The 23970-nt window shown below is 53.5% G+C and overlaps 1 protein-coding gene across 2 annotated transcripts in view; it reads left to right on the forward strand.

Annotated features, from left to right (window-relative positions):
* The first annotated feature begins 6419 nt into the window (after window positions 1-6419).
* Window positions 6420-23970, forward strand: part of AP2A1 (adaptor related protein complex 2 subunit alpha 1) — a 28492-nt gene continuing 10941 nt past the window's right edge. For both annotated transcript variants that reach the window (XM_054588729.1, XM_054588730.1), the window contains exons 1-6: window positions 6420-6625; window positions 16772-16840; window positions 16942-17084; window positions 17227-17420; window positions 22687-22816; window positions 23428-23529. In XM_054588729.1, the coding sequence (XP_054444704.1) occupies window positions 6559-6625; window positions 16772-16840; window positions 16942-17084; window positions 17227-17420; window positions 22687-22816; window positions 23428-23529 (705 nt within the window). In that variant the 5' untranslated portion in view covers window positions 6420-6558. The remainder of the gene's footprint in view (window positions 6626-16771; window positions 16841-16941; window positions 17085-17226; window positions 17421-22686; window positions 22817-23427; window positions 23530-23970) is intronic.

Consider the following 23970-nt stretch of genomic DNA (forward strand, 5'->3'; position numbering starts at 1 on the left):
TTCTAGTTCTAGCTCATTCATTCTAGTCCAGAACGTACCATGGGTGGGCCTGCCAGTTCTTGGGAGGGGTCCAACTTCCCCCTTCCTGAGAGTAACCACGGGGTCACCCAGCCCCTCACATTCGTACTTGACTCTTAAAAAAATATATTTATTTATTTTCAGAGAGAGGGGAGGGAGAGAGAAAGAGAGGGAGAGAAACATAGATGTGTGAGATAAACATCAGTCAGCTGCCTCTCCATGCCCCCAACTGGGGACCTGGCCCACAACCCAGGCCTGTGCCCTGACTGGGAATTGAACCAGCGACCTATTTGGTTCACAGGCCGGCACTTAAACCACACCAGCCAGGGCCATATTTGACTGTTCTTGCAAATAGCCTGGACTTGGCAACTTGGACTTTCTGGGGTCTGGGATATGGTGGTAAAGGAGCGTGGAGACCCAGTCCTGGAGGATCTAACATTCATTGGGGCACCCCAAAACACCTCAAAACACCAGATGTTGGTAAATGATATAGAGAGAATCAAAACCAAATGATGGTGGCGTGGGCATTTGTCAAAGCTCTTTGATTTGTGCTCTGGAGATCTGAGCCTTTTTTAAGAATTTATTTTTATATCTTTGTTTATTATTTGAGGGAGAGGGCAAGGGAGGGAGAAAGGGAGGAAGAGAAACATCAATCAGTCGCCTTCCACACACGCCCCACCAGGGACCCAACGACCCACAACCCAGGCACGTGCTCCTTACGGGGAATTGAACTCATGACCCCTCCATTTGCCAGACGGCTCCCAACCAACCCAACCACACTGGCCAGGGGCCGATTTGAGCCTGATGTCATGTGTGAATTTTCCCTACTAAAACAAATCTAAATAAACATGGAACTATAATTAATGGTTTGCATTAGTCTCTCAAGACTTCTGTAACAAACTACCACAGACCGAGTGGCCTAAATCACAGAAATGTATTATTGTCTTTCCGTTCTGGAGGCCAGAAGTCCAAGGTCAAAGTGTCAATGGGGTTGGTTCCTACTGAGGCTGTGAGGGAGAATCTGTGGCAATGGGGCAGGCCTCTCCCCTTGATTCCAGTGGCCTTAGGTGTCCCTTGGCTTCCAGGTGGCCATCTTCGCGCTGTGCCTTCATATTGTCTTTTCTCCGTCTCTGTCTAGCTCTGTGTCCCATTTCCCCCTTTTCATTTTTATTTCATTTTATCTTATTTATTTATTTTTATCTTTACCTGAGGGCATTTTTTTTTCCATTAGAGAGAGAGAAAGGGGGAGAGGGAGAGAGAGAGAGATCGATCAATCAGTTGCCTTCTTCTATATAACCCAGCTGGGGCTTGAAGCCACAACCTGGGCATGTACCCTAATCAGAAATTGAACCCGGAACCCTTCGGTCTGCAGGATGACGCTCCAATCAACTGAGCTATACCAGCCAGAGCAAGTCTCCTGCTTTTTAAAGACTTGGTCAGTGCCTGCCCAAATGACCTCGTCTTAACGTGATCATCTTCCAATAAGGTCACATTCACAGGCTGTGGGGGTTAGGATTCCAACAGCTTTAGGGCTCATGATTCAGCCCACAGCAGGGAGGAAGCGCAATAACACCTGCAGCTTCCTTTGAGTGAATCAAAAACACAGAATGGGGTGGATGGAGGGGGGCAAGGCCAGCCGGACAAATAGGCAATAGAGCAAGTGGAGTAAAATGTTAATGGCAGAATGAAGGTGCGGGGTCACATATGGGTGTTTGCTGTATGTGATTAGACTGTTGGAACACTTAGACCTTTTCATCATAAAATGTTGGGGAAGAAGCTGGGTGATGGAGATAAAATGGTGTGATGAAGGGGGGCTTGCTGTAAAATAATCCGGTGGGGGTGGGGAATTTAAATGAGGGGGTATGTATTTATGGATGAAACAGTGAAGGTCTATATTGATCATAGGTGGAGCTGGGTGCATTTAAAGTAATTGTTGATACATATATATTTATTGTCGATTTATTATTCCTATTTTTAATCTTCTTTTTTTTCCTTCTTAAACATTTCTTCTTAAACATACTTCTTTGACATTTCTTGTAATACTGGTTTGGTGGTGATGAAATCCTCTAGCTTTGTCTTGTCTGGGAAGCTCTTTATCCTTTGTTTCTAAATGGTAGTTTTGCTGGAGAGAGGAATCTTGGGTGTAGGTCCTTGCTTTTTTTTTTTTTCCTTTTTCTTTTTCTTTTTTATCCTCACCCAAGGACATGCCCGTTGATTTTAGAGAGAGCAGAAGGGAGGAAGAGAGAGGAAGAGAAACATTGATGTGAGAAACATCGATCGGTTGCCTCTCGTAAGCACCCCAACCAGGGACCTATAGTATGGGGACCAAACCTGCAACCTAGGCATGTGCCCCAACCAGGAATTGAACCTGTAATTTTTTGCTTTACGGATGACGCTCCAGCCAAGTAAGCCACACCATCCAGGGTGGTCCTTGCTTTTCATCACTTTGAAGATTTCTTGCCAATCCCTTCTGGCCTGCAAACTGCCGTTGAAAAATCACCTGACATTTGTAGGGAGCTCCCCTTTAGATAACTAACTGCTTTTCTCTTGCTGCTTTTAAAAGTCTCTCTTTGTCTTTAACCTTTGCCATTTTCTTTATGATGTCTTGGTGTGGGCCTCTTTGGGTTCATCTTGTTTGGCATTCACAGTGCTTCCTGGACTGCTATGTCTATTTCCTTCACCAGGTTAGGGAAGTTTTCCATCATTATTTTTTCATATAGGTTTCCAATTTCTTGCTCTCTGTCTCTTCTCCTTCTGGCACCCTCATGATACGAATGTTGGTAAGCTTGAAGTTGTCCCAGATGCTCCTAAGACTATTCTCTCTCTCTCTCTCTCTCTCTCTCTCTTTTTTTTTTTTTTTTTTTTTGCTGTTCTGATTGGCTGTTTTCTGCTTTCTTATCTTTCATTTCTCTGATTTGATCCTCTGCTTCATCTACTTCACTGTTGACTCCTTGTATTCTTCATTTCTCACTGTTTCTTTTTTGTGTTTTCTGTTTTTCTGTTTCCTATCTCTTTGTTTATGTCCTCACTCAATTCCTCTACTCTCCCCCAGAATTCATTGAGTATCCTTATAACCAGTGTTTTGAACTCTGCATCTGGTAGATTGCTTGTATCCATTTTAAAAATTTCTTTTTCTGGAGTTTTGTCCTGTTCTTTCAACTGGAACATGTTTGTCTCCTCATTTTGGCAGCCTCCTTATGTTTGTTTCTATGTACTAGGTAGAGCTGCTACATCTCCTTGGCTTGCTCGAGTGGTCTAATATAGTAGGTGTCCTAGCAGGTTCAGTGGCACAGCCTTCCTGGTCACCCGAGCTGGGCACCCCGGGTATGTGCTCTCCACATTTATGGGCTGGGTACATCCTCCTGTTGTAGTTGAGCCTGAATTGCTGTTGGGACCTCAATGGGAGGGATTTACTCCCAGCCCGATGGGCTGCGAGAACTGGCTGTGACCACCGTGGAGAATCAGCTGTGCAGGGGCAGACTTCACTGAACACGACTTGCTTTATTTAGTGGGGCCTGGTACCTGCTGTATACACTCTTTGAGCGTGTTGCTTGTGGAGGTGGTTGGGTAGCGCTTCAGTGTGGTCTGAAGTTGTCCACTGGACATGATGGCTCTGGGGAAGCGCAGGCCAAAGTCAGTGGGAGGGGTTTACTTTAAATCCCTAAGTCCAAAGTTCTCTTCAAAGCAAGGAGCCATTGAACTGACACTTGAAGGATGAGGGGCAGTAACCAAGAGAGCTGGTGAAGGCGTTGGGGCGTAGGAATGTATCTGGAGGTTCAGAACAGCCAAGAGAAGGCCTGTGTAGCAGGATCATTTAAGCTGGGGAAGGAACTGGCTGATGGATATTGTAAAAAACACCTTGGGTGTGTGTGGAGAATGGACCATGGATGGCTTAGGATGGAAGCAGGGAGAGCAGCAAGGGATGTCGCTGCAAGGTTCCACGCAGGAGGTGACGGCAATGGTGGCCTTCCCCGGGGTGAGGCAATAGCGATGGGGGTTAGGCCGCCGGCCCTGTGATGTATTCTGGCCTTCGTTTGGGGTGGGCGTCAGGAGGCTTCTGGCAAGGTGTTTAAGTGATTGATGGAGGCCCCATTTGCAAAAACGGGACAAAACGAAAGAGGCTAAATCCAGGTTTGGTTTTGTTTTTAAGAAAACCAATAGTTAATTTCCTCAGGTCAAAGTCTCAGAAGCTATGGATGGTTCAACCCATGAACTCCTTAAGGGGCTTCTGGGGTTCCTTCCCTCTTCATGCTCTACCTTAAAACCAAAAAGGACTTGCCCCAACCTCACTTAGACCCCCAAATACGGACCTGTTCATGGTCTGGCCTCAAAACTCAGCAATGGGCTCTTTTTAGTTTTTTTTTTTAAACGTTGCTGGAGTAAATTGAAAATTATGCCCATGGTTACTACAGTATTTCCATCGGTAAGCACGGCTACGATTCGACCGGGCTACAGTCCCCCTGCTCCTGTAGGTGGCGCCACGTCCGCCCCCCACACGGAGTCAAACAGTCCCACGTTTCAGGATGCTTCCGCCTTAGGCCCAGTCCTGAAAATTAAATTTTGGCTAATTCATGGGCTCTGGAGGGGGTTGGGAAAGGACCAAGTTCCCCCACCCACCCACACCAAAAACCCAGAGTTAACTCCATCTGGTCCCAGGTGGGCAGTGGGCGAAGGGCTGTGTGTGAGAGGGATGGAGAGTGGAGGCGGGGAAGAGAATGGCTTTCCCCCTTTCCTTAGAGGCGGACCTTTCCTGTTCTTGGGACTCTGGATGTCTCTTTTCACACACGACAAAAAGCGGACTAGTTCGAACCCCACTACATATATATATTTAATGGTGCTATCCTCAGGGAGAAAGCGCTTTCTGCCATGTCACGAGTGGTCTCCTTCAAGTCCTTGAGATGCTTCCCATATCTCCCATAAAGAGGACTCGGATCCAACACCTGGTCCTAATAATTTTTGTTGTTGTTATTGCTATTGTTTTTGTTTTGTTGTTTTTAATGGTGCCGTTCTATATTCTTTAGGGGCAGACAGCACCCCCGCCAACCCTTATTAGGAATGGACTCTCCTGGTTACTAAAACAGTTGAGCAATGTGCATCCTCCTAGAATCCAGAATGGATTTTCCCAAGCCCCTTCCTGAAAACCCAAGTGGATGGATCCATTGACCATGGAAGGTGGGCTCTTCTCTTCCATCCCCCCAGGACTCAGAATGGACGTTTCCAGGAGCCAGGACACTCCCCCAAGGCTCATTCCAAGAATACCAGACCTCAGAGATTAGAAAAGGGTGGTGGGTGGGGTTTAGCTCCTTCGGTGACAGAAATGGACTCTCCCAGTACCCTTTGCCCCAAATTTCTCAATAGCCCCGGGGCGGTACTGTTCCGGAAGCTTTGCCTTCCCCAAAACTAGTCAACCAAAGCGGGTCTCTGGGGCGCTGAAGGGTGGTAGTTGGGTCAAACACAACAGATCCACCTATTGCTCCCTTTTAACCAGCATTCTTCAGTACCAGGTCCCATTCTTGCTGAGTAGCTCCAAGTCTGGTGGAAACTCACGATTTTGACTTTGTATCTGTATAATGGCGTATGGTTCCAAGAACAATTTATAAAGGCATTGTGTATTGAAAAACGGTTAAAACCAAAATACAGTTTAAATCCAGCTGACACTTCTTAGCTGTGTGAACTTGGGTAAGTCATTCAACCTCTCTTGACCTCAGTTTTAAACTCTGTTTAATGGGATCAGATAAGAATTACTCTTTCCTTTGCCCTGGGATTCTCGGTCAGAGTCGGGGGTGGAGGAGAGTAGGGAGAAAAAGAAACAGAGAGACGCTTGCGCAGTAAACACCTCACGCTTTCTTGCCCCTCCCATATCCTTCCCTGCAGCAGGGAATTGCAGGAGACGCTCCACCTATCCCAGCTCAGCTGAGTGACACCCTCCCTTCTTCAGCTTTCATCGCCCTCGCCCACACAACCGTCCAATCGGGGGCGGGAGTAGGACGGGCCCGGCGAGTCCACGACGCCTGCGGGGGCGTTTTCCCGTCTCATTGGCCCCAGTCAGCGCAAGTCCCGCCTCCTAATGCCCGCTCCCCAGCCTTCCTTCACGTCAATCCCTCCTTTGCAGGATAGCGTCCGGATCCAATCAGTACCTGACCGAGCCGCGCGGAGGGGCCGGTACAACTGTACGTAATGGAACTCCGCCTTTCTCTTGGGCAACGCCCCCGCCCAAACGGAAATAGCGGGGCGCAGGACCAATCGTAGCGGCGTGCTTTTGTGCTGCGGCCAATGAGAGAGAGAGCGGGCGAGAGTCGGAGTCTGAGCGGCAGTAAACTGAGCCAATAGCCGCTGAGAGCTCAGGCGGCCGCGGAGAGGGGAGGGGCCGGGGGCGGTCCTGCGGCCTTCCAGCCCGCCCGCCCGCCAGCCCGCCCTCCCCCCGCGGCCGGCTCCGCTCCTTGGCGTTGCCTGGGGTCCTTTTCCTCCCCGTCCCCGCCTGCCAGCCCCCGCTGCGCTGTGCCCTGCCCGGCCAGGCCTGGAGCCGACACCACCGCCATCATGCCGGCCGTGTCCAAGGGCGATGGGATGCGGGGGCTCGCAGTGTTCATCTCCGACATCCGGAACTGTGAGAGCACGGCCGGGAACACTGGAGGGGGGAGCGTGGAATTGAGGGCTTTGGGGGTTACAGAGGGGTCTGGGGGATAGAAAGCCATTGCGGCCAGTTGAGGGAAAGAGTAGAGAGGATCCGGGGGGAACTTTAAGGTGGGGGAATGAAGGGGCTTATGGTGTCCTACAGTGCCTCTTGAGATGTCGACACGGAGTGGCTAGAGGCGTCCAAAAGGGTTAGGCGGGGAGGTTAGTCAGGTTCTAGGATGGGGGCATGGAAGTGTCCCTGGGAATGATAGGCTTGGAGGTCGATTTACAGGAATCCCTGATGTAGATAGAAAGGGAATGAGGTGCACTGGGTGTGTGTGTTGGGGGGTGGGGGTGCGCCGTGGAGCGATAGTGTGGGAGGAGGCCAGAGGGGACTGGGAGGACGTGAAACATAGAAAGCCTAACGGGGCCGTGCTTGTGGGTCTAGGTGAGGGGGTGCCGTAGAGGGAAGGGGCTAGATAGGTCACTGAGGCTCTTGGCTAGTGCATAGGGAGGGCCGTGGAGTGATAGAAAGTCCCGGGGGTTTGGGGAGGAGAGCCGGGAAGGTGGAGGACTATAGCAGGAGCCTGGTGAGGGGTAGAGGGACTCCAGGATGGAGGATTGCTTAGGACATACGGAGGGCTGTGGAGAAGGAGTTACTGAGGGGAAATGAAGGACTTGGGGTACACAGGAGAGACATTGCAGGTAGAGAGTCTTGGGAGAGCCTGAGACAGGGAGCTGAGGGCTTGGAAGGGAGAAGACACTGTAAAGTGGGAGCTTGGGAGATGTTCCAGAAAGGGGAGATCCCAGAACTCAAAGAAGGGGCCTGGGGGCTTAGGAATGTGTAGGGAAGAGATCTGAAAAACTGGGGGGTGGGAAAAGCCTGGTCTCTGAGAGGGGTCAGGGTTCAGGGAGCAGGATAGTTCTGACTCTGGAGCCCGATCGCGTCGGTATGGGGACAGTGATCACCAGCAGGAAGGAATTGTCATGATGATGGGAGACCTGGTGCCAAGTCAGCTCCCAGTTCCTCAGAGCGGCTGTTGGTGTTTGGAGCTGTCAAGAGCCTCAGAGGCTGTATCTGCATGGGCTTTGGGGGTCAGCCAGACCTGGGTTTCAGTGCTGTCAGTCCCTAGCCGTGTGACCTTGAATGAGGGACTTCACGCTTTGGCTTCCTCATCTGTCCAGAGGGACTGCTGATCTCACCTTCCTGATGAGGTGGTTGTGATAATGTATGCGAGTGGGGACTTTCCCACATTCCAGGTACTAGACCGACCTTGGCTGTTATTTCGCTGGATCTGAGGAGTGGCCTCCGTTAGATGCCCAGTGATTGTTCTGGAATTTAGTAGGTATGGAAGGACCTAGTATGTATGAGGTTCTTTTGACGAGGTGTGGAAACTCTTGGATGTCAGGTGGAGGAGAGATGTTATGATTATTTCAAAAAGGGGTGGAGCTGTAAGCGGTGGTGAGCTAGGTGGGGGGCCAGCTGTTAGAAGCAGGTGTGCGCTTCCTCTGATACCTGTCAGCCACGTGACCCTTGGCAAGTCACTTACCCTCTCTGAGGCTGTTTTCTTGTCTGCAAACCCCACAGATAACAGCGTCTTGCTTTTAAAGGTTCAGTCATTCATCTGACAAGTACTTTTGGGTCAGTAGTGTGCCAGACACTGTTCCCAGGGGCTACAACTGTGAACAAAGATTCCTGCCCTTGGGAGCGCCCTGGCATAAGGGAGCTAGAAAAACACAGAACCTGCAATAAATGATACAATGTCACACTAAGCTGAGAAGGAAAATAAGGATGAGGGGAAGGACCAGGACTGAGAAGGTGCTCAGTGAAGGCCTCACGGAGGAGGTGAAAATTTGAGTGGAGACTTGAGTGAAGTGAGGGAATGAGCCCTGTGGATTTTGGAGGAACGAGGGGTCCCCATGAGGGAACAGTGCGTTCAAAGGTCCTGAGGTTGCGCACACTTGGTGTGTGTTCACTTAAGAGCGAGGTGGCCTTTGTGACTGCGGCCGAGGGAGGGAGGACGAGCGGGTGGGAGCTGAAGGCAGAGAAGTGACAGGGATCTGGTAGGGCTTTGTGAGTCACTGTGAACACTTTGGCCTTTCTCTGAGTGAAACGAAAGCGGCGGGTGGATTTTGAGCACAGAAGGGACATGAGGCAATTGATGTTTTAAAATAATTCCTCTGGCCGCCGTGAAGATGGGGGATGGAGGTGTGCGCGGGAGCAGGGAAAGAACTGGGGCTGTCGCAGGCGACCAGGTGCGAGATGGTGTTGGCTCGCCTGGCGTGAGGCGGGAGTGGGGAGAAGTGGTGGGATTTGGGTTCAGTTCTGAAGGCTTTGCAAAGGGGTTGGATGATGGAGGTGGAGAAGGAAAGAGAAATCGGGCCGGTGCCGCTGTAGGACCCCAGAGGGAAGCCAGAGGACGGGGGTGGGGAGGCTCCAGCGTGGGGACGGTGGAGGTCATTTCGCCAAATGACTAGGGGCTGGAGAATCAGGGCCTCCCCTCGGCCTTCCTTTTCTCATCAAGTAGGCAGCGAGGGCCTGGTATGTTTCACGCCTTATCTCATGGGTGCTGGGGATACAGTGGTGGATAGGACAGACTTGTCTGTGCCCTCGCGAAGGAGACAGGCACTGCATAAGAAAATATAGCTGTTTTTGCCACACACGGACAACGTTGTATACAGATGTTCATGGTGGTGTTATGCACAGTAGCCAAAGAGTGGAAACGAATTACCCAGATGCCCATGGATGGAAGAGTGGATAAGCAATGTGGTCCACCCATGCTATGGAATATTATTTAGCCATTAAAAAGAATGAAGTACTGGCAGGTGCTGCAACATGGGTGAACCCGGGAAACGTCATTCTAAGTGACAGAAGCCATACACACAGAAATGTATGATTTCATTTATCTGAAATGTCCAGAATAGGCAAATCCATAGAGACAGAAAGTAGATTAGTGGTTGCCTAGGGCTAAGGGATGGTGGAATGTGGAGTGACTGCTAATGCGGACAGGGTTTATTTTTATTTTTATTTTATTTTTTAAGGGGAGGAACGGAGGGAGAAAGAGGGAGAGAAACATCGGTGTGAAAGAGAAACATTGATCTCTCGTACACACCCTGACTGTACATGCCCTGACTGGGGACCGAACGCGCAACCCAGGCGTGTGCCCTGTCCGGAATCAAACCTGCAGCCTTTCGCTTTGCGGGATGATGCCCAACCAACTGAGCCACGCTGGTCAGGGCCAGTGTTCCTTTTTGGGGTGATGAAAATGTTTTAGAATTAAAAAAGAAAATGTTTTGGAATTAGATGGTGGTGATGGGTGCACAGCATTGTGGTTAAATGAAAGATCACTGAGCTGCACACTTTAAACGGGTAACCTTTGTGGTGTGTGAATTAGAGCTTAATTTTTTTTTAAAGATTTTGTTTATTTCATTTTTAATTGGAGGAGAAGGAAGGGGAAAAAGAGGGAAAGAAGCATCAGTGTGTGATTGCCTCCCATGTGCCCCCCACCAGGGACCCAGCCTGCAACCCAGGCATGTGCCCTGACTGGGAATTGAACCCACTACCCTTTGGTTCGCAGGTCGGCACTCACTCCACTGAGCCACACCAGCCAGGGCTAGATCTTAATTTTTAAGTGTAAAACTACTGTAGCTGTCCTAGGTCTAGTGAGGAAGAGGGCCTCAACGTTGAGAGAATGGGGGCTTTTGCTCAGACAGCATGGAGCAGTTAGCCAGGGCTAGGAAGGTGGAGAGGAGCTGTGAAGGCAGAGGGACAGCAAGCGCAAAGGTCCTGAGGCCCAGTCACTACTCTGAGCTAAAGCCTAGGATCTGACTTTGGGAAGGTGGGCAGTGTCTGTCCTGAGGGCTTCAGGTCGGAATGAGGGAGAAGAAGAGGTGAGGGAGGAGGCAGGGCCTAGGAATGAGCAGGCGAGGAGGGGGATGGGGCAGCGCGTCCTGCGGGAGGACCTGAAGATCACCATGGAGAGCAGGGGGAGAGGTCGAGGGGAAGATGAAGGACAGGCCCTCCGGAGGGCCAGGAAGGGCAGATTGTGGGCAGACAAGAGAGGCTGAGGCTGGGCGCAGCCCAAGGGTGTGCCCCGTCCTGCCTGAATGGGAGTGGGCCTTGCAGTCATTCTCTGACCGGGAGCCCCTGGGCGCAGGCTGGGCTGCCACCGGTCTAGGGTCCCAGCTGCCCCGGAGCCGGAGGAGAGGTTTTGAGGAAGTGAATGGGGCGAGGGCCGCCGAGCGGCCACAGTGCCCGAAGCAACTCCTTGAGGGCACATCCCACTCCAAACTGTGACCCATTCCGTCTGTGACACCTCCTGCAGCCCCTGGAGCAGGGACCCTGGGCCGACCCTTCCCTGGGTCCCCAGTTCTGCCCTTGGCAGGACCTGGCCCCCTGGAGTCCGGGGGCGGGGCGGTTGCCCATTGAATTGAATGAATGAACGCGTGAAGGAAGGAATGAACGAACCTTTGCTGAGCACCGATCGTGTGCCAGACCCTGTTCCAGGTACCCGGACGACAACAGCGAACTAAAGTCGCCTCTTTCTCATGTTCGTTTTCTAGAGAGGAGACGGACCGATACATAAGTAAATATACAGGATTCAGATGTTCAGACAGGTGGCAGTGGGTGTCGGAGGGAAATAAAGCAAGGGGGTGGGGTGGGGACAGCGTTAGGGATGGTGCCCTTATATAATGGGGTCAGAGAGTCTCTTGCTGAAAGGGTGACGGTTGGAGCAAAGAATTGAATTTCATGGGTGAGTTGGGCCTGTGGAAATTTGAAAGAGGCATCCTTGGCAGAGGGACCGCTTGTGTAAAGGGCCTGAGGCAGGACTGTGCTTGCAGTGGAGCAGGAGTTCAAGCTGGACGAGCTAGAGGGGGTTGGGGGGTGGCGTGGGAGTTTGGGTCAGAGAAGGTGCTCTAGGGGATGTGCGGGGCCTGGGGGGCCACAGTGGGGGTCCGCTTTTCCTCTGAGCACCGTTGTAGCCATGGAGGGATTCGGAGAAGAAAAGGGACAGCGTTTGACTCAGATTTTTATAGATCTCTCTGGCCACCGTGCAGAGAACAGAAAGAATGAGTCCCACTTTGGCCGTTCCCCAACATGAAGTAGAAAAATGTTGTAGCTGTCCTAGGTCCAGTGGGCAAAAGGGCCTCAAAGTTAAGGGAATGGGAGCTGCTATCTGCACTGGGGACCCCCTTCGCTGCCACAATCACATTCGGCGCGCCCCTGTGCTAGGACGCCTCCGGTCGCTGCGGATGCCACCGGAAGTGGAGCAGCCACACCTCCTTGGGGAGCTGGCGCTGAGATTTGTTGAGTGTTTACACATCAGCATGTGCACCCTTCGTGTTGGGCGGCAGCTGTGGGAGGGTCTCTGCAGCTGCCTTCCAGCTGGGGAGTGACAGGGTATGACTTGGTTGCCCTAGGGGCATTTTTCTCTCAGGGATGGTGATGACTTTGATAGTACGAGCACATTCAAACCGGGCGCTAAAAAAGTAAAACAAACCAGTGAAATAATTTTAATATATTTTGTTTATCCCAGTCTGTGCAAAATATTATTTGCATGTGTAATCAATAGTTTTTAAATAGTTAATGAGCCATTTATATTCCTGTTTCAATTCAAAGCCTGCATTTGCATTGGAAATACTCTTTATTTTTTTAAAGATTTTATTTTTTCATTTTTAGAGAGAGGGGAAGGGACGGAGAAAAACATCAGTGTGTGGTTGCCTCTCGAGCACCCCCTACTGGGGACCAGGCCGCAACCCAGACTTATACCCTGACTGGGAACTGAACCAGCAACCCTTTGGTTCACAGGCAGGTAGGTGCTCAGTCTACTGAGCCACACCAGCCAGGGCTGAATACTTGCTCGTTATTAAATACATTTCAGAAAACTTAGATTCATGGGGTACTCAAGTTGTTCCAAACATACTTTTTCATTGAGGATTGGTTTTTCAATTTGTTTATCAAAAGTACATAACATTTGGGATTCAATCCCTGTCACTCTGGCCATATGTCCAGTGGCCACTTGTGGCCAGTGGCTCTCCTTTTGGGAAGCACAGGACACCAACATGTCCTGAGCTGGATCGTGGTCCAGAGTCAGCAAGCATCATCTCCCAGAATCCTCTCTGAGGACCCCAGGCTGCTTGGACCTCTGTGGGAGACCCATCAGGGCCAGACTGTATCGATGGGAACATTGTTCCCTCGTGTTGTAAACGGTAGTTGTCTGGATGGCTGCAGAGGCTCTTGCAGCGAAGGAGCAGACAATGCCTGCATTACCTCCGTAAAGGCGCCTTCGTTCCCTCCTGGGCAGAGCCAAGGTTGGCTGGGATGCCTTTGGTGGCAGTGACCGACCCGCCTCTGTGCCACTTTGGCTCAGACCAGGGGTGCCCAACCCACAGGCGCATGCGGCCCAGGATGATGATGAACGCGGCCCAACACAAAATTGTAAATTTACTTAAAACATTACTTAGCTTAATACTAAGTTTTATTACTTGGACATGTACATTTTCTATTGTAGTGATCACAAACTCGCGACCTGCTTGACGATTTTAAAAGATTATCGAAAGGACCGCTGCATAATTAGGGTTATTATGTGCGGACTTTGTTGCTTATCTGTGGTTGCAGATACCAGGAAAATTATGCGTGGACCTTATTATTTATTTTTTATTTTTGGGGCTCATCCATTCTCCTTAGTGTTTGTGTATTTAATGTGTGGCCCAAGACATCTCTCCTTCCTCCAGTGTGGCCCAGAGATGCCAAAAGGTTGGGCGGCCCTGGCGTAAACCCTGAGGGAGGCTTTATCTTCCCTAAACAGAAGCCTCTAGGTGGGCATGTCCTCAGCCCAGTCAGCAGTTTCCTGCTCCAGCCTGCAGCAAGGGGTGGCCTCTTTGCCACCCACGCGTCCCTCACGGCCACAGGCAGAGGAGGGACCTGCGCCCTCCCGTGGCTCCCCAGTACCCTCGGAAAACCCAGAAGGGCCTGTGACGGTCTGGCCGCCCCCTGCGGTGGCCTGTGGGCCTTTGCACAGGCTGGCCCCTCGCCCAGACAGAGCACACGCCCGCTTATTTCTGCGTTGTCCATTTCAGCCTCATCTTTTGATCCTCAAGTCCCAGGAGCTGATTGCAGCCTCCCAGCCCCGACTGTGTCTGCCTCTGTCAGGACGCTCAGAGTTGTCCGTCGGCCTCCTCTCCGGCCGGGGAGTCTGAGAGCAGGCCCGGTGCGACTTATCTCTGAGCCTGGCCTCGGAGTGTTTGAAAATAAGGGAAAAGCTTTAAAATGCTTGCGTGCCTCCTCTGACCGGTGAGCTCAGCGCCCTGTTTCTGGCTGGCCCTGAACGCCCGGAGCTGTCGCTTCCATCGGCCCGCTCTGTCGCAGCCGCCTTCGGCCCTTCACCCATGGGTCACCCTCAGTAGCACCCACGCGCTGTCTCCGGGCACTCGGGCTATTTCTTCCTCCAGATCAGCAATTTTCAAAAACCCCCCCCTTTTTTTTTAAATCTCATGGCATATATAAACTAGTTACTAAAATTCGGTAGCACACCAAAGAATACATGTTTTTGCCTGTCTGACCAAAAAAGGAAAAAAAGGTCAGTCATTCACACCAGACGGCTATTGTTGTGTTAGCTGTTGTCATTTTTTAATTTGACAATCTAAGGGAAAAGAGGTTAGCGCCCCTGACTGAACAGTCAGGAATTAAATATTTTAAAATATTTATGTATTTATTTATTTGAGGAAGGGGAAGGGAGGGAGAAAGAGAAGGAGAGAAACATTGATCTGTTGCCTCTTGCCTGCCCCTCTCGCATGCCCCTAACTGGCAACCTGGTGTGCAGCCCAGGCATGTGCCCTGCCTGGGAATCGAACCTGCAGCCTTTCAGTTTGTAGGACGCGCCTCACCCACTGAGCCACACCGGTCAGAGCCATGTTTTAAAACTTCCTGAGGCCTGCTGGTGGAAAAGCCGCTGCCCCAGCTCTTCGCAGTGGCTGTGCGCTTGGCCAGGACGCTCTGCCTCCGGGGCTGCCGCCCCTTCTCTTTGGGAGATTCGATGCTTTGTTTTGTCTGTGAATTCTTCTTCATGGCAAAGTGTATCAGTTACTAGAAGGCAGTATCAAACAGATGTGGACAGTTTGAAGACAATTTAAAGAAAAAGTACCCACACACATATAACCTTTAAAATGCCCATCTCTGTTTGATAGTCTTCCATGTAATTGAGTACATTCCTATAAAAATACGTTGATATGTAATTTTAATAAGTATATTGATTTTTATACACATATGCATATATGGAATGTATTTTAAAAGCCCACAGAGCACCAGGGCCCACCTCGATGAGTGCTCCCTGGTGGAGCACGGCCAGGCGCCGTCGCTGGCTGAGCGCCAGCCCCGCTGTGGGCTCCCCGTGCTTCCCCGTGTGCCCTCCCCCGGCATAACCGCCACTGGGTCATCCAACACCATAGGTTAGTTTTGCCTGCTTCTCGAAGCTTCTTATCGCAGTGTAAGTGAAGGCCAGAGACGTCACCAGCCTCAAAAATTGAATTGCCGTTCATATATCCGTCTACCTGGGATAAAGTTTAGGCAGCTTCTTTGTGACATGTGATCCATTTAGAAAAGATTTTTTTTCTGGTCCCTACAGATTAGTTTCAAGGCAAGCATCCGAAACGACTGTGGTCATTGTCAGGTTCAGAATAGCACAGTGGCGTCCAGGCGGCGCAGTGGGCTCTCGCTGGTCACAGCCCCACCCGGCCCCCAGAGGGGGGAGGTGTCCTAACCTCGCGGCCGCCCTGGCCTGCGAACTGCTCCTGAACCCTCCTCATCTTTCATGGCCTTCCTCAAATGTCCCCACCTCCTGCAGCCTCCACCAAGGCCTCTGGCCGTGCCTGGGCACCCTCTGTCCCTGCCCGGGTGTAGGCATGCTGCCCCGGCCTGCCACCCGCCAGGCCCGGAGCCCCTGAGGTGGATCGGAAGTGCCAGGCCCACCCGGGTCCTGGGTGCCCCACGGAGCCCCACTTAGGCCTGGCGCCCGGGGCCTCAGGAGACATGTAATTAATAAATGAAGGATCAGGTGGCTTCTGGGGCCGCTCAGGCCAGTTCAGACTCACCACTGAAGTGCCGCCCTTTATCTCCTGGGTCCCAGAGCCCTCCACCCTCGCCCCCAGGCCGTGTGCTCCTGCCTGAGGAGAAGGTGGGCCACCGACCTCTAAGGGCCCTCACTTGAGCCTCCGGGCCTTTTCCGAGCTCAGGCACTTGGGACACCCTTGGAGTTGCCACCCAGGAGAGTGGCAGGCGCTGGCCCTGTCTTCAGCTGGTGTCCAGTCTGGCCTGGGGGACGGAGGTGGGCCCAGACCCCCGGGACCGCGCGCTCAGGGAGGCGACGCAGGCCATGAGGGAGCCCGGGGAGGCCCTGGGCAGCGCTGCAGCGGACGCGCAGCGTGCGCCCCGCGTGTGCCTCTGGCTTCTCCCAGCGGCCACATTTTTTAAAAAGGTAGAAAGAAACAGGCACAGACGATTTTAATGATCTAATCATTGTCATTTCAACATGTAATCAATGTTTTAAAATTTTATGAGATATTTTATTTTTTTGCACACTCAAGTCCTCTAAATCCGGTGTGGCTTTGCCTCTTAGTGCGCAGCTCAGTTTGGGGCAGCCGCGCGTCGGGTGCTGAGGAGCCCCCTGGCGAAGGACTCCTGTGTTGGACCGTGCGGGGAGTAGCTCAGCTCCCAGGGGTCTGCCTGTGACGGGTGGTGATGGGACCTTCATTGGATTGGCAGCTGGGGGAGGACCAGGTTTTCGGGACACGCTGAGGTCAGGGGGGCTGTGGTCGGGGTGAGGGTCCTGGGGGACAGCGGGAAGGCAGCCTGGCCATTCATTCCTTCGTCCATTCCTTCCTTTGTCACCTGTTCTTTGCCAGGCCAGTACTGGGGGCGGGGGTAATGAGGGCTGTGTGTGGGGCCAGGCACTCCCAGGAAGAGCACAGTTCAGGGGCCACAGTGAGAGGAGGAAGTTGGGGCTCGCCCCGAAGTGTGTGCCGGGGCTCGCAGCTGGAGGGGAGGCCCGGGGCCCGGATGGACAGTTAGACCTTGCGGAGGAGAGTGAGGACAGGTGGCTTGGCTCTCCGGGACCCTCATCGCCAGCCCTCTCCTCCCCAGGTAAGAGCAAGGAGGCGGAGATTAAGAGAATCAACAAGGAACTGGCCAATATCCGCTCCAAGTTCAAAGGTAGGTAGGCATCTGGGGGAAGAGAGGGCTGGGACTCCTGGGACTTGCAGCTCTGATTCTTCCTCATCTTGCCTCCCCTTTCCTCCTCCCCCTGGCCCCAGGGGACAAAGCCCTGGATGGCTACAGTAAGAAAAAGTACGTGTGTAAACTGCTCTTCATCTTCCTGCTTGGCCATGACATTGACTTTGGACACATGGAGGCTGTGAACCTGCTTAGCTCCAACAAGTACACAGAGAAGCAGATAGTGAGTCTGGGGAGGAGGGGCCGGGGGCTGGATTCCTGGGTCTGAGGGAGGGAGGGCTGGAAGTCTGGACGCCAGGGTGTGAGGCGTGAGGCCCAGGGCCGGTTAACCACAGGCCTCCCTGCCCGCCCGCCCCCCCTTCCAGGGTTACCTGTTCATCTCTGTGCTGGTGAACTCGAACTCCGAGCTGATCCGGCTCATCAACAACGCCATCAAAAATGACCTGGCCAGCCGCAACCCCACCTTCATGTGCCTGGCCCTGCACTGCATCGCCAACGTGGGCAGCCGAGAGATGGGCGAGGCCTTCGCTGCCGACATCCCTCGCATCCTGGTGGCAGGGTGAGCACTGGAGACCTGTGGGGGGTGGGTGGCAGTTGGCGGAGACAGGGCCCCGCCAAGTGTGAGGCTCAAAGAGGTCATGTCGCCTGCCCAAGGCCTCCCAGCCGGAGGTGAGCTCAGGCTGAGCTTGGAACCCCGCTGGTTCTGGTGGCAGCCATGGCTGTGTCTTCCCCGCCCACCAAGCCGACTGCCCGGGCAGGGGGAGGCGGCCGACAAAGCCGGTGGGCTGTTTGTCCGGTTAACTGACCTTTAACTTCCGGTGTGGAAGAACCGATAATAACCTTCAGTTTTGTGGGTGACAGTCTCCCAGAAATTTAACATCTTCATCCATTTATTCAACAAACGTCTTTTGAGCGTCCACTAGGTGCGAAGCATCATGCCAGTTGCTGGGGACATAGTTGTGACCAGAAAGGAACACGGTCACTGTCCTCCCTGCATTCACGGTCCAGAGTGGAGGGATGAATGTTGCTTGAATAACTGCAGGATGAAGCATTTCGTTCCCCTCAACACCACGCTGTGGTGGGGTGGGAGTGCCTGCGGACACTGAGTCAGGGCACCTGACCCGGCCTGGGGGATCAGGGAGGGTTTCCCGGAGGAAGTGGCCTCAGGCTGGGGCCTCAGTGAGGAGGGCTCGTTGGCCGTGGAAAGGGGAGAGGCAGGAACGGCAGTGGTCATCCTGAGGCAGGAGGCCACTCGGCAGATATTTCAGGAGCACCCGCAACGTGAGGCGCACCGTTGCAGGCGTGGGGGACGCAGGAGTGAGCAGGCAAGGACTATGGTGCCCGCCCTTGGGGAGCTTGCATGGTGTGGGGGACCCAAAGAACAAACGCAAGAAGTCAGAGGAGGTCAGACAGTGACAAATGCTCTGGGGAAAATGAAGCATAGCCGTGGGCGGGCAGGGCGGTGGCGGAGGAAGTTAGGCTCGTCAGCAAGGGTCTCCGAGGGGCTGGTGGGATTTGACCAGTTGGACACTAGAACAATAACAGCAGAGTCATTCAAAAATGGTGGAGAAAGAGTGTCCCAAGCCAGAGGAGCAGCCAGTGCACACAAAGGCCCTGAGGTTGGTTGGCAGGGGCTGTTTGCAGTCACGGAACCGAGAGTCTTTATAGCCGGAGAAGGCGGGGGGGTTGGATTTTAATGTAATGGATGGCGGAGGCCGGGGGATGACATCAGTGGCTTTATCATTTTAAAGATTTTATTTATTTTTAGAGAGGGGAAGGGAAGGAGATAGGGAGCGAAACATCAATGTGTGGTTGCCTCTCGCACGCCCCCAATCTGGGACCTGGCCCGCAACCCAGGCCTGTGCCCTGACCTGGGATCAAACCTGTGACCTTTTCAGTTTGTGGTACGATGCCCAATCCACTGAGCTACCCCACTCAGGGCCGGCTTTGTAATTAATTAACTAACTTATTTTCTTTCTTTTTATTTTCCTATTGTTTTTTTCCCCTTCTTTTCCCTTATCCTCCCCCTCCCCTCTCTTTACTGTTGGTTTGTTTTTCCTTTCAACATGGCTGGTTATACTTTTCTTGCTTGCATGTTTTGTTGATTGTGGGTTTGTAATTTTAAAAGATCATTCAGCCTAGCTGGGAAAAGGTAGGGCTTGTATTTCTGGCAACATGTGGTCTAGATTCCTGACCGACGCTCTTGTTATAACCCAGCTATCGATGCTGAATAAAACAGGAAAGGAAATATTCTTCAAGGGATTCATGAGTCAGCCAGAAAGTGAGGACAGGCCGCGAGCTGAGAGCGGCCGGCTCCAGGGAGGAGAAGGGAGTACTGGGGCCAGGTTTAGCTCAGACAGCATTTGCCGAACTGGGTGACCAGTATTCGTTTTGGGGGCCTGGCAGCCTCTGGGAACAAAAGACAAAACGTGTCCAAGGAGAGGCTCTAGAGAGCACATTTCAGAGCGAGAGCGATCTAGAAATAAATGCCCGTAGGGACTAAAAGCAAAATTACCTGATATAAAATAGGTATGTTTAATAGGTTCTAAGAAATACAAGAATGATTTAAACACTGGAGCAAAGTGCAAACAGATTTGGGAAAGAAATTGAAAATATCACTGAGATTAAAAAAAAAATTAAGAGGTCAGTTCAGCAACACAGTAGACACAGTCAAAGCAGATTTAAACAGGCAGTAGACCCGAAAAAATTTATTGATGAGAATGCAGGCCCGAGAAACAGAGACGGAAATTTGTAAAAAGAGAAGTTCAGAGTCGTGGAAGATAAAAGTCTAACGTAACACTCTTTAGAGTTCTAGAAAGAGAGAAAGGAGAGAATGTGACAGGGCACTGTTTGAACAGAGAACAGCTGAGAATGTTCCAGAGCCCATGAAAGAGTTTGATCCTCAGATTCAAGGAGCCCGAGAAATCATAAGGGGACATAGAGACTGCAGGGCAGTGAGGGTGGCCGCAGGGAGACCACCAAGACGCGCGCTCTTGTCCAGGTCACAGCTGATGGTGGCTGGCACCTGGGGTGCAGCATAAGGGCCGTTGTGAGGGCTGTGCTGTGGCGGGTGCGCCCACAGGACGGGCCACCTGGGGCTTGAAAGAGAGAGCAGCGTGAACGAGGCCGAAGTGAGGCAGAACAGGCGGGTGAACGGTGGGGCCCGGGCAGAATCGGGGGAGGGGAGGGGAGGGGAGGAGGCTGCAGAGTGGGGCCTGGCCCTGTTGGATGCGAGGTGCCTATTAGACACGTAGGCCGGGGCGGGCGGCCAGCAGCGGTGGGACGGCAGGGACCAGGGGCCACGAGAGAGACGTGCACTGCGCACAGAAATACAGTGCAGGCCACCTGCTCACTTTTGACTCTTCTAGTCGCCATGTTAGACAAAAAAAAAAAAAAAACAAACCCAGGTGGAACTAATTTTAATATTTAGTCTTTTCATTTTACCATTGGATTAACATAAAGGTTATTCCGAGCTGTCTTCCAGTATTTTTTGTGCTAAGTCTCTGAGACCCAGCGTGTAATGCACTCACAAGTTGCATCTCACTGGGGACTGGCCACAGTCCCTGTGCCCAGGCTGTGCCCAGAAGCCCTGTGTGGCTGGGGAGTGACGTATGGGATAGTCCAGGGGGGATGGGGAGGAAACCTCCTGCCCTCAGGGAGGGCGGGGCGGGGCAGGGCAGGCCGAGCCCTGGGGGCCGGTGTGTTGCGCTCTGCGGGGAGGGCGGAGGAAGTGCTCCCTGGGCCCTGGCTCAGAACACGGAGAAGCAGTTTTCATGGAGAAGGGAGGGGGTAGTCGTGGTGAGTGCTGCTGGCAGTTTCTTTTTTTAATTTTATTTATTTTTAGAGAGGGGGAAGGGAGGGAAAGAAAGGGAGAGAAACACCAATGCATGAGACAGACATCGATCAGTCGCCTCTCACGCGCCCCCAACAGGGGACCTGGCCCACAAACCAGGCTTGAGCCCTGACTGGGAATCGAACCGGCAGCCTTTCAATTAGCAGGCCAGCACTCAATCCACTGAGCCACACCAGCCAGGGTGAGTTTCTTTAAGACAAGGGCAGCCGGTCACCATCGGCTTAGGCCAGACAGAGGTTGCTGGCCGCCCCGAGCCTGAGAATTTGCCCCTTCACCCCGAGGGTGGAGAAGGAGGCCAGTGTGACAGACGCATGTGAGCGTAACTGATGTCCCTGGTTCGCACGAGGGGGTGACTGCTGAGGGGCCGTGCCCTGCCACTGCTGCAGGCCAGGCTGGGCTCGCCAGCCTGCAAACTCGGCTCGGACAACCGCTGTCCTGGAGCACCTTTAGGTAGATCTTTTTAAATTGAGACATTGTTCACATAACATAAAGGTCACTCTTTCACCTGTTTTAAAGGGTACAATTCAACGGTCTTTAGCGTATTCACAGCGTTGTGTAACCACCGCCACTAAGTCCAGAAGCCGCACGCCCCCGTCAGCAGCCCAGCCCGCATTGCCTGTCTCTTCAGCCCCAGGCAGCCACTGACCTTCCTCTCGCCACAGCTCCCTGTTCGGGGCGTTTCACAGAAGTGGATTTCGAATCAGTGGAGTCCCACAGCCTGTGGCCTCGTGTGTCTGGCTGCTTTTGCTCAGCATAGTGTCCCCCAGGTCCACCATGCTGGAGCATGGATCAGAATCCCATTCCTTTTTATGACTGAATAATGCTCATGGTTGGATGGACCACATTTTATTTATTTACTCATAAAAAAGACTCCACTGTTCGGCAATTACGAATAAGGTGCACATTTGTGTTTTCAGTTCTCTCGTGCAGATGCCTAGCAGTGCAATTGCTGAGTCATATGGGACTGAGTCTTTTTTCAAAAGCGGCAGTTGCAGTTGAATTCCCTCTCAGGTCCCTCACATCGTCTCTCCATCTTCCCTGCCCCTCCCTGGTCCCCTAAATCCGGTGGCGGCTATTCCCATGTCCGTTTTGTCCTGCTATACCTGGGCTCAGCCCCCAAATCGTGTGTGTAATTTTAAACTCCACCTGAATAGTATCACAGTCTCCATTTAACTTAACCAAGTGGATAAATAGCTCTTACTCCTGGGTTTGGTATTTGGATGCCTCCTGCCTGTAACCGGAGCCGGTAATGGAGCGCCCCTCCTGAGAGGGCTGCCATGCGGCCTGAACGGTTGGTGCGCAGGCAGGCACGCTCGGTGCGAGCGTGGCCCAGAGTGAGCGTGGGCCTGGGAGGCGGGGCTGCGATGGTGCAGGCGAGAGGCGCCCCTCCACCCGCGTCGTCTCGCGGACAGACCTTCCTTTCTTGTCCGGTTTGCGTCTGAGGACAGCCCTGCAGTGAATGTTCTGGGGCCGTCATCTGGAACACCCCAGGGTGGGATGTTCTGTGCAGAGATTTTGCCTTTTCTCATTAAGTTTCTCAGTGTCCTGCTCACCTGGCACCTTACCAGAGGCCTTTCTCCCAAGTTGCGTCCCCCAGCTTGCCCCGTTCCTGCCCGCCCTGGCCTGCGCTGTAGCCCTGAACCGCTGCAGCGTTGGGGGTGCTTGGACGGTGGCGCCTGCAGCTAGAACGGAGGCTCTGTGTGCGCCGGGCTACCCATGAGCCTGCAGTGGTGCTGGGGCCCGGCAGGCGGCTCGTAAGTGCAGAGCCAGGCTGACGTTTTGCTCCACCAGCGACCCCCCAAGGCTACTGAGATGCGGCCGTGAGAGGCGCGCCACATTGGGTCTGTGGTGCGGTGCGCCTGGCTTTCTCTCCCTCTCACTGGCCGCCTTCCTGGGAGGTGCAAGAGAGGAGGGGAGGTATTCGCGGCCGGGGTCGCTCTGACCGCACCCGCCCCACACTGTGGCCCTGCAGGGACAGCATGGACAGCGTGAAGCAGAGCGCGGCCCTGTGCCTGCTGCGGCTCTACAAGGCCTCGCCCGACCTGGTGCCCATGGGCGAGTGGACGGCCCGCGTCGTGCACCTGCTCAACGACCAGCACATGGTGAGGCGCGGTGCCGCGGTCCCCCAGGCCTGTCCCTGCCCTCGCTGTCCACGCAGGCCCAGGGAGCCCCGCCCCTGCCCGGGATGCCTGGGGCCCCCTCCCTGGCCCCTGTCTTTACCCAGGCACCCTGGTCCCGTCTCCTCAGTACTTACTATTCACCCAAGGGTTCCAAACCCCTCCACCTCCATCCGCGACACCCCGCCGGCTGCCCAGGGGTCCTGCCCAGGATCCCCAACCCCCACCCATCCCCTCAGACAAATCCTAGACTCTGTTTCGGACACCCAGAGGTCCTCCCAGTGCCTGTGGCCCGCCCAGCCTGCACAGACAGCCTGTCCTCTGTCCCCACTCCCAATGCTCCCAGTTCCTCCACAGTCCCCTCCCACCCTCTGCTCTGCACCCGGACGCCTGGGCCCGCCCGGGGCACTCCAGCACCCAGTGGGTGCTGGTCATGTCTCTGAGCCCCGAAACGCCCGCTGTGACACATGGACACCCCTAAGCGCACCCCACTCCCGTGCGATCTGCTCTCTGCTCTCAGATCCGCAGCCTGCACCCTTGTCTGCAGCCTGACCCTCCCGCCAGGGTCCTGACCTGCCTCCCCTGTGTCCCCACAGGGCGTGGTCACCGCTGCTGTCAGCCTCATCACCTGTCTCTGCAAAAAGAACCCGGATGACTTCAAGACCTGCATTTCCCTGGCTGTGTCTCGCCTGAGCAGGGTGGGTGTGGCCTCGCTGCTGGTGGCCCTGGCACCCCCGTCTCTGGTCCCCTTGCTCTCTGAGGGTCAGTCCAACAGGCTGGGCTGGGTTCATCCCGGCTTGGCCATGAGTGGCCTCACCTTTCTGGGCCCCAGTCGCCCCCTCTGTTCAGTGGGGATGAAACCAGCGCCCACCTCCCAACACCATTGCTGCAAAGGAACCTGTGTGAAGCGTTAGAACAGCGTCGGGCGCGAGCTGAGCGCCCAGGAATTGGGAGCGGCTGTGCTGCCTCCCTCCCTCCCTCTTGCCTGCTGCTGTTCCTCCTGCCTTCCCTCTGCTCCTTCCCCGTGCACCTCCCTTCCTCTGCTCTCCTCATGCACGCCCGTCCTGGGGACGTGTCCTGAGGGTTCGCGTGTGCCTGGCTCTGTGTGGGCTGACGGGGGGAACATCGGTGGGTCAGGC

This window comes from Pteronotus mesoamericanus, unplaced genomic scaffold (assembly GCF_021234165.1).
Source record: "Pteronotus mesoamericanus isolate MK-2021 breed Mesoamerican mustached bat unplaced genomic scaffold, CSHL_Meso_final scaffold_137, whole genome shotgun sequence".
Classification (NCBI taxonomy): Eukaryota; Metazoa; Chordata; class Mammalia; order Chiroptera; family Mormoopidae; genus Pteronotus; species Pteronotus mesoamericanus.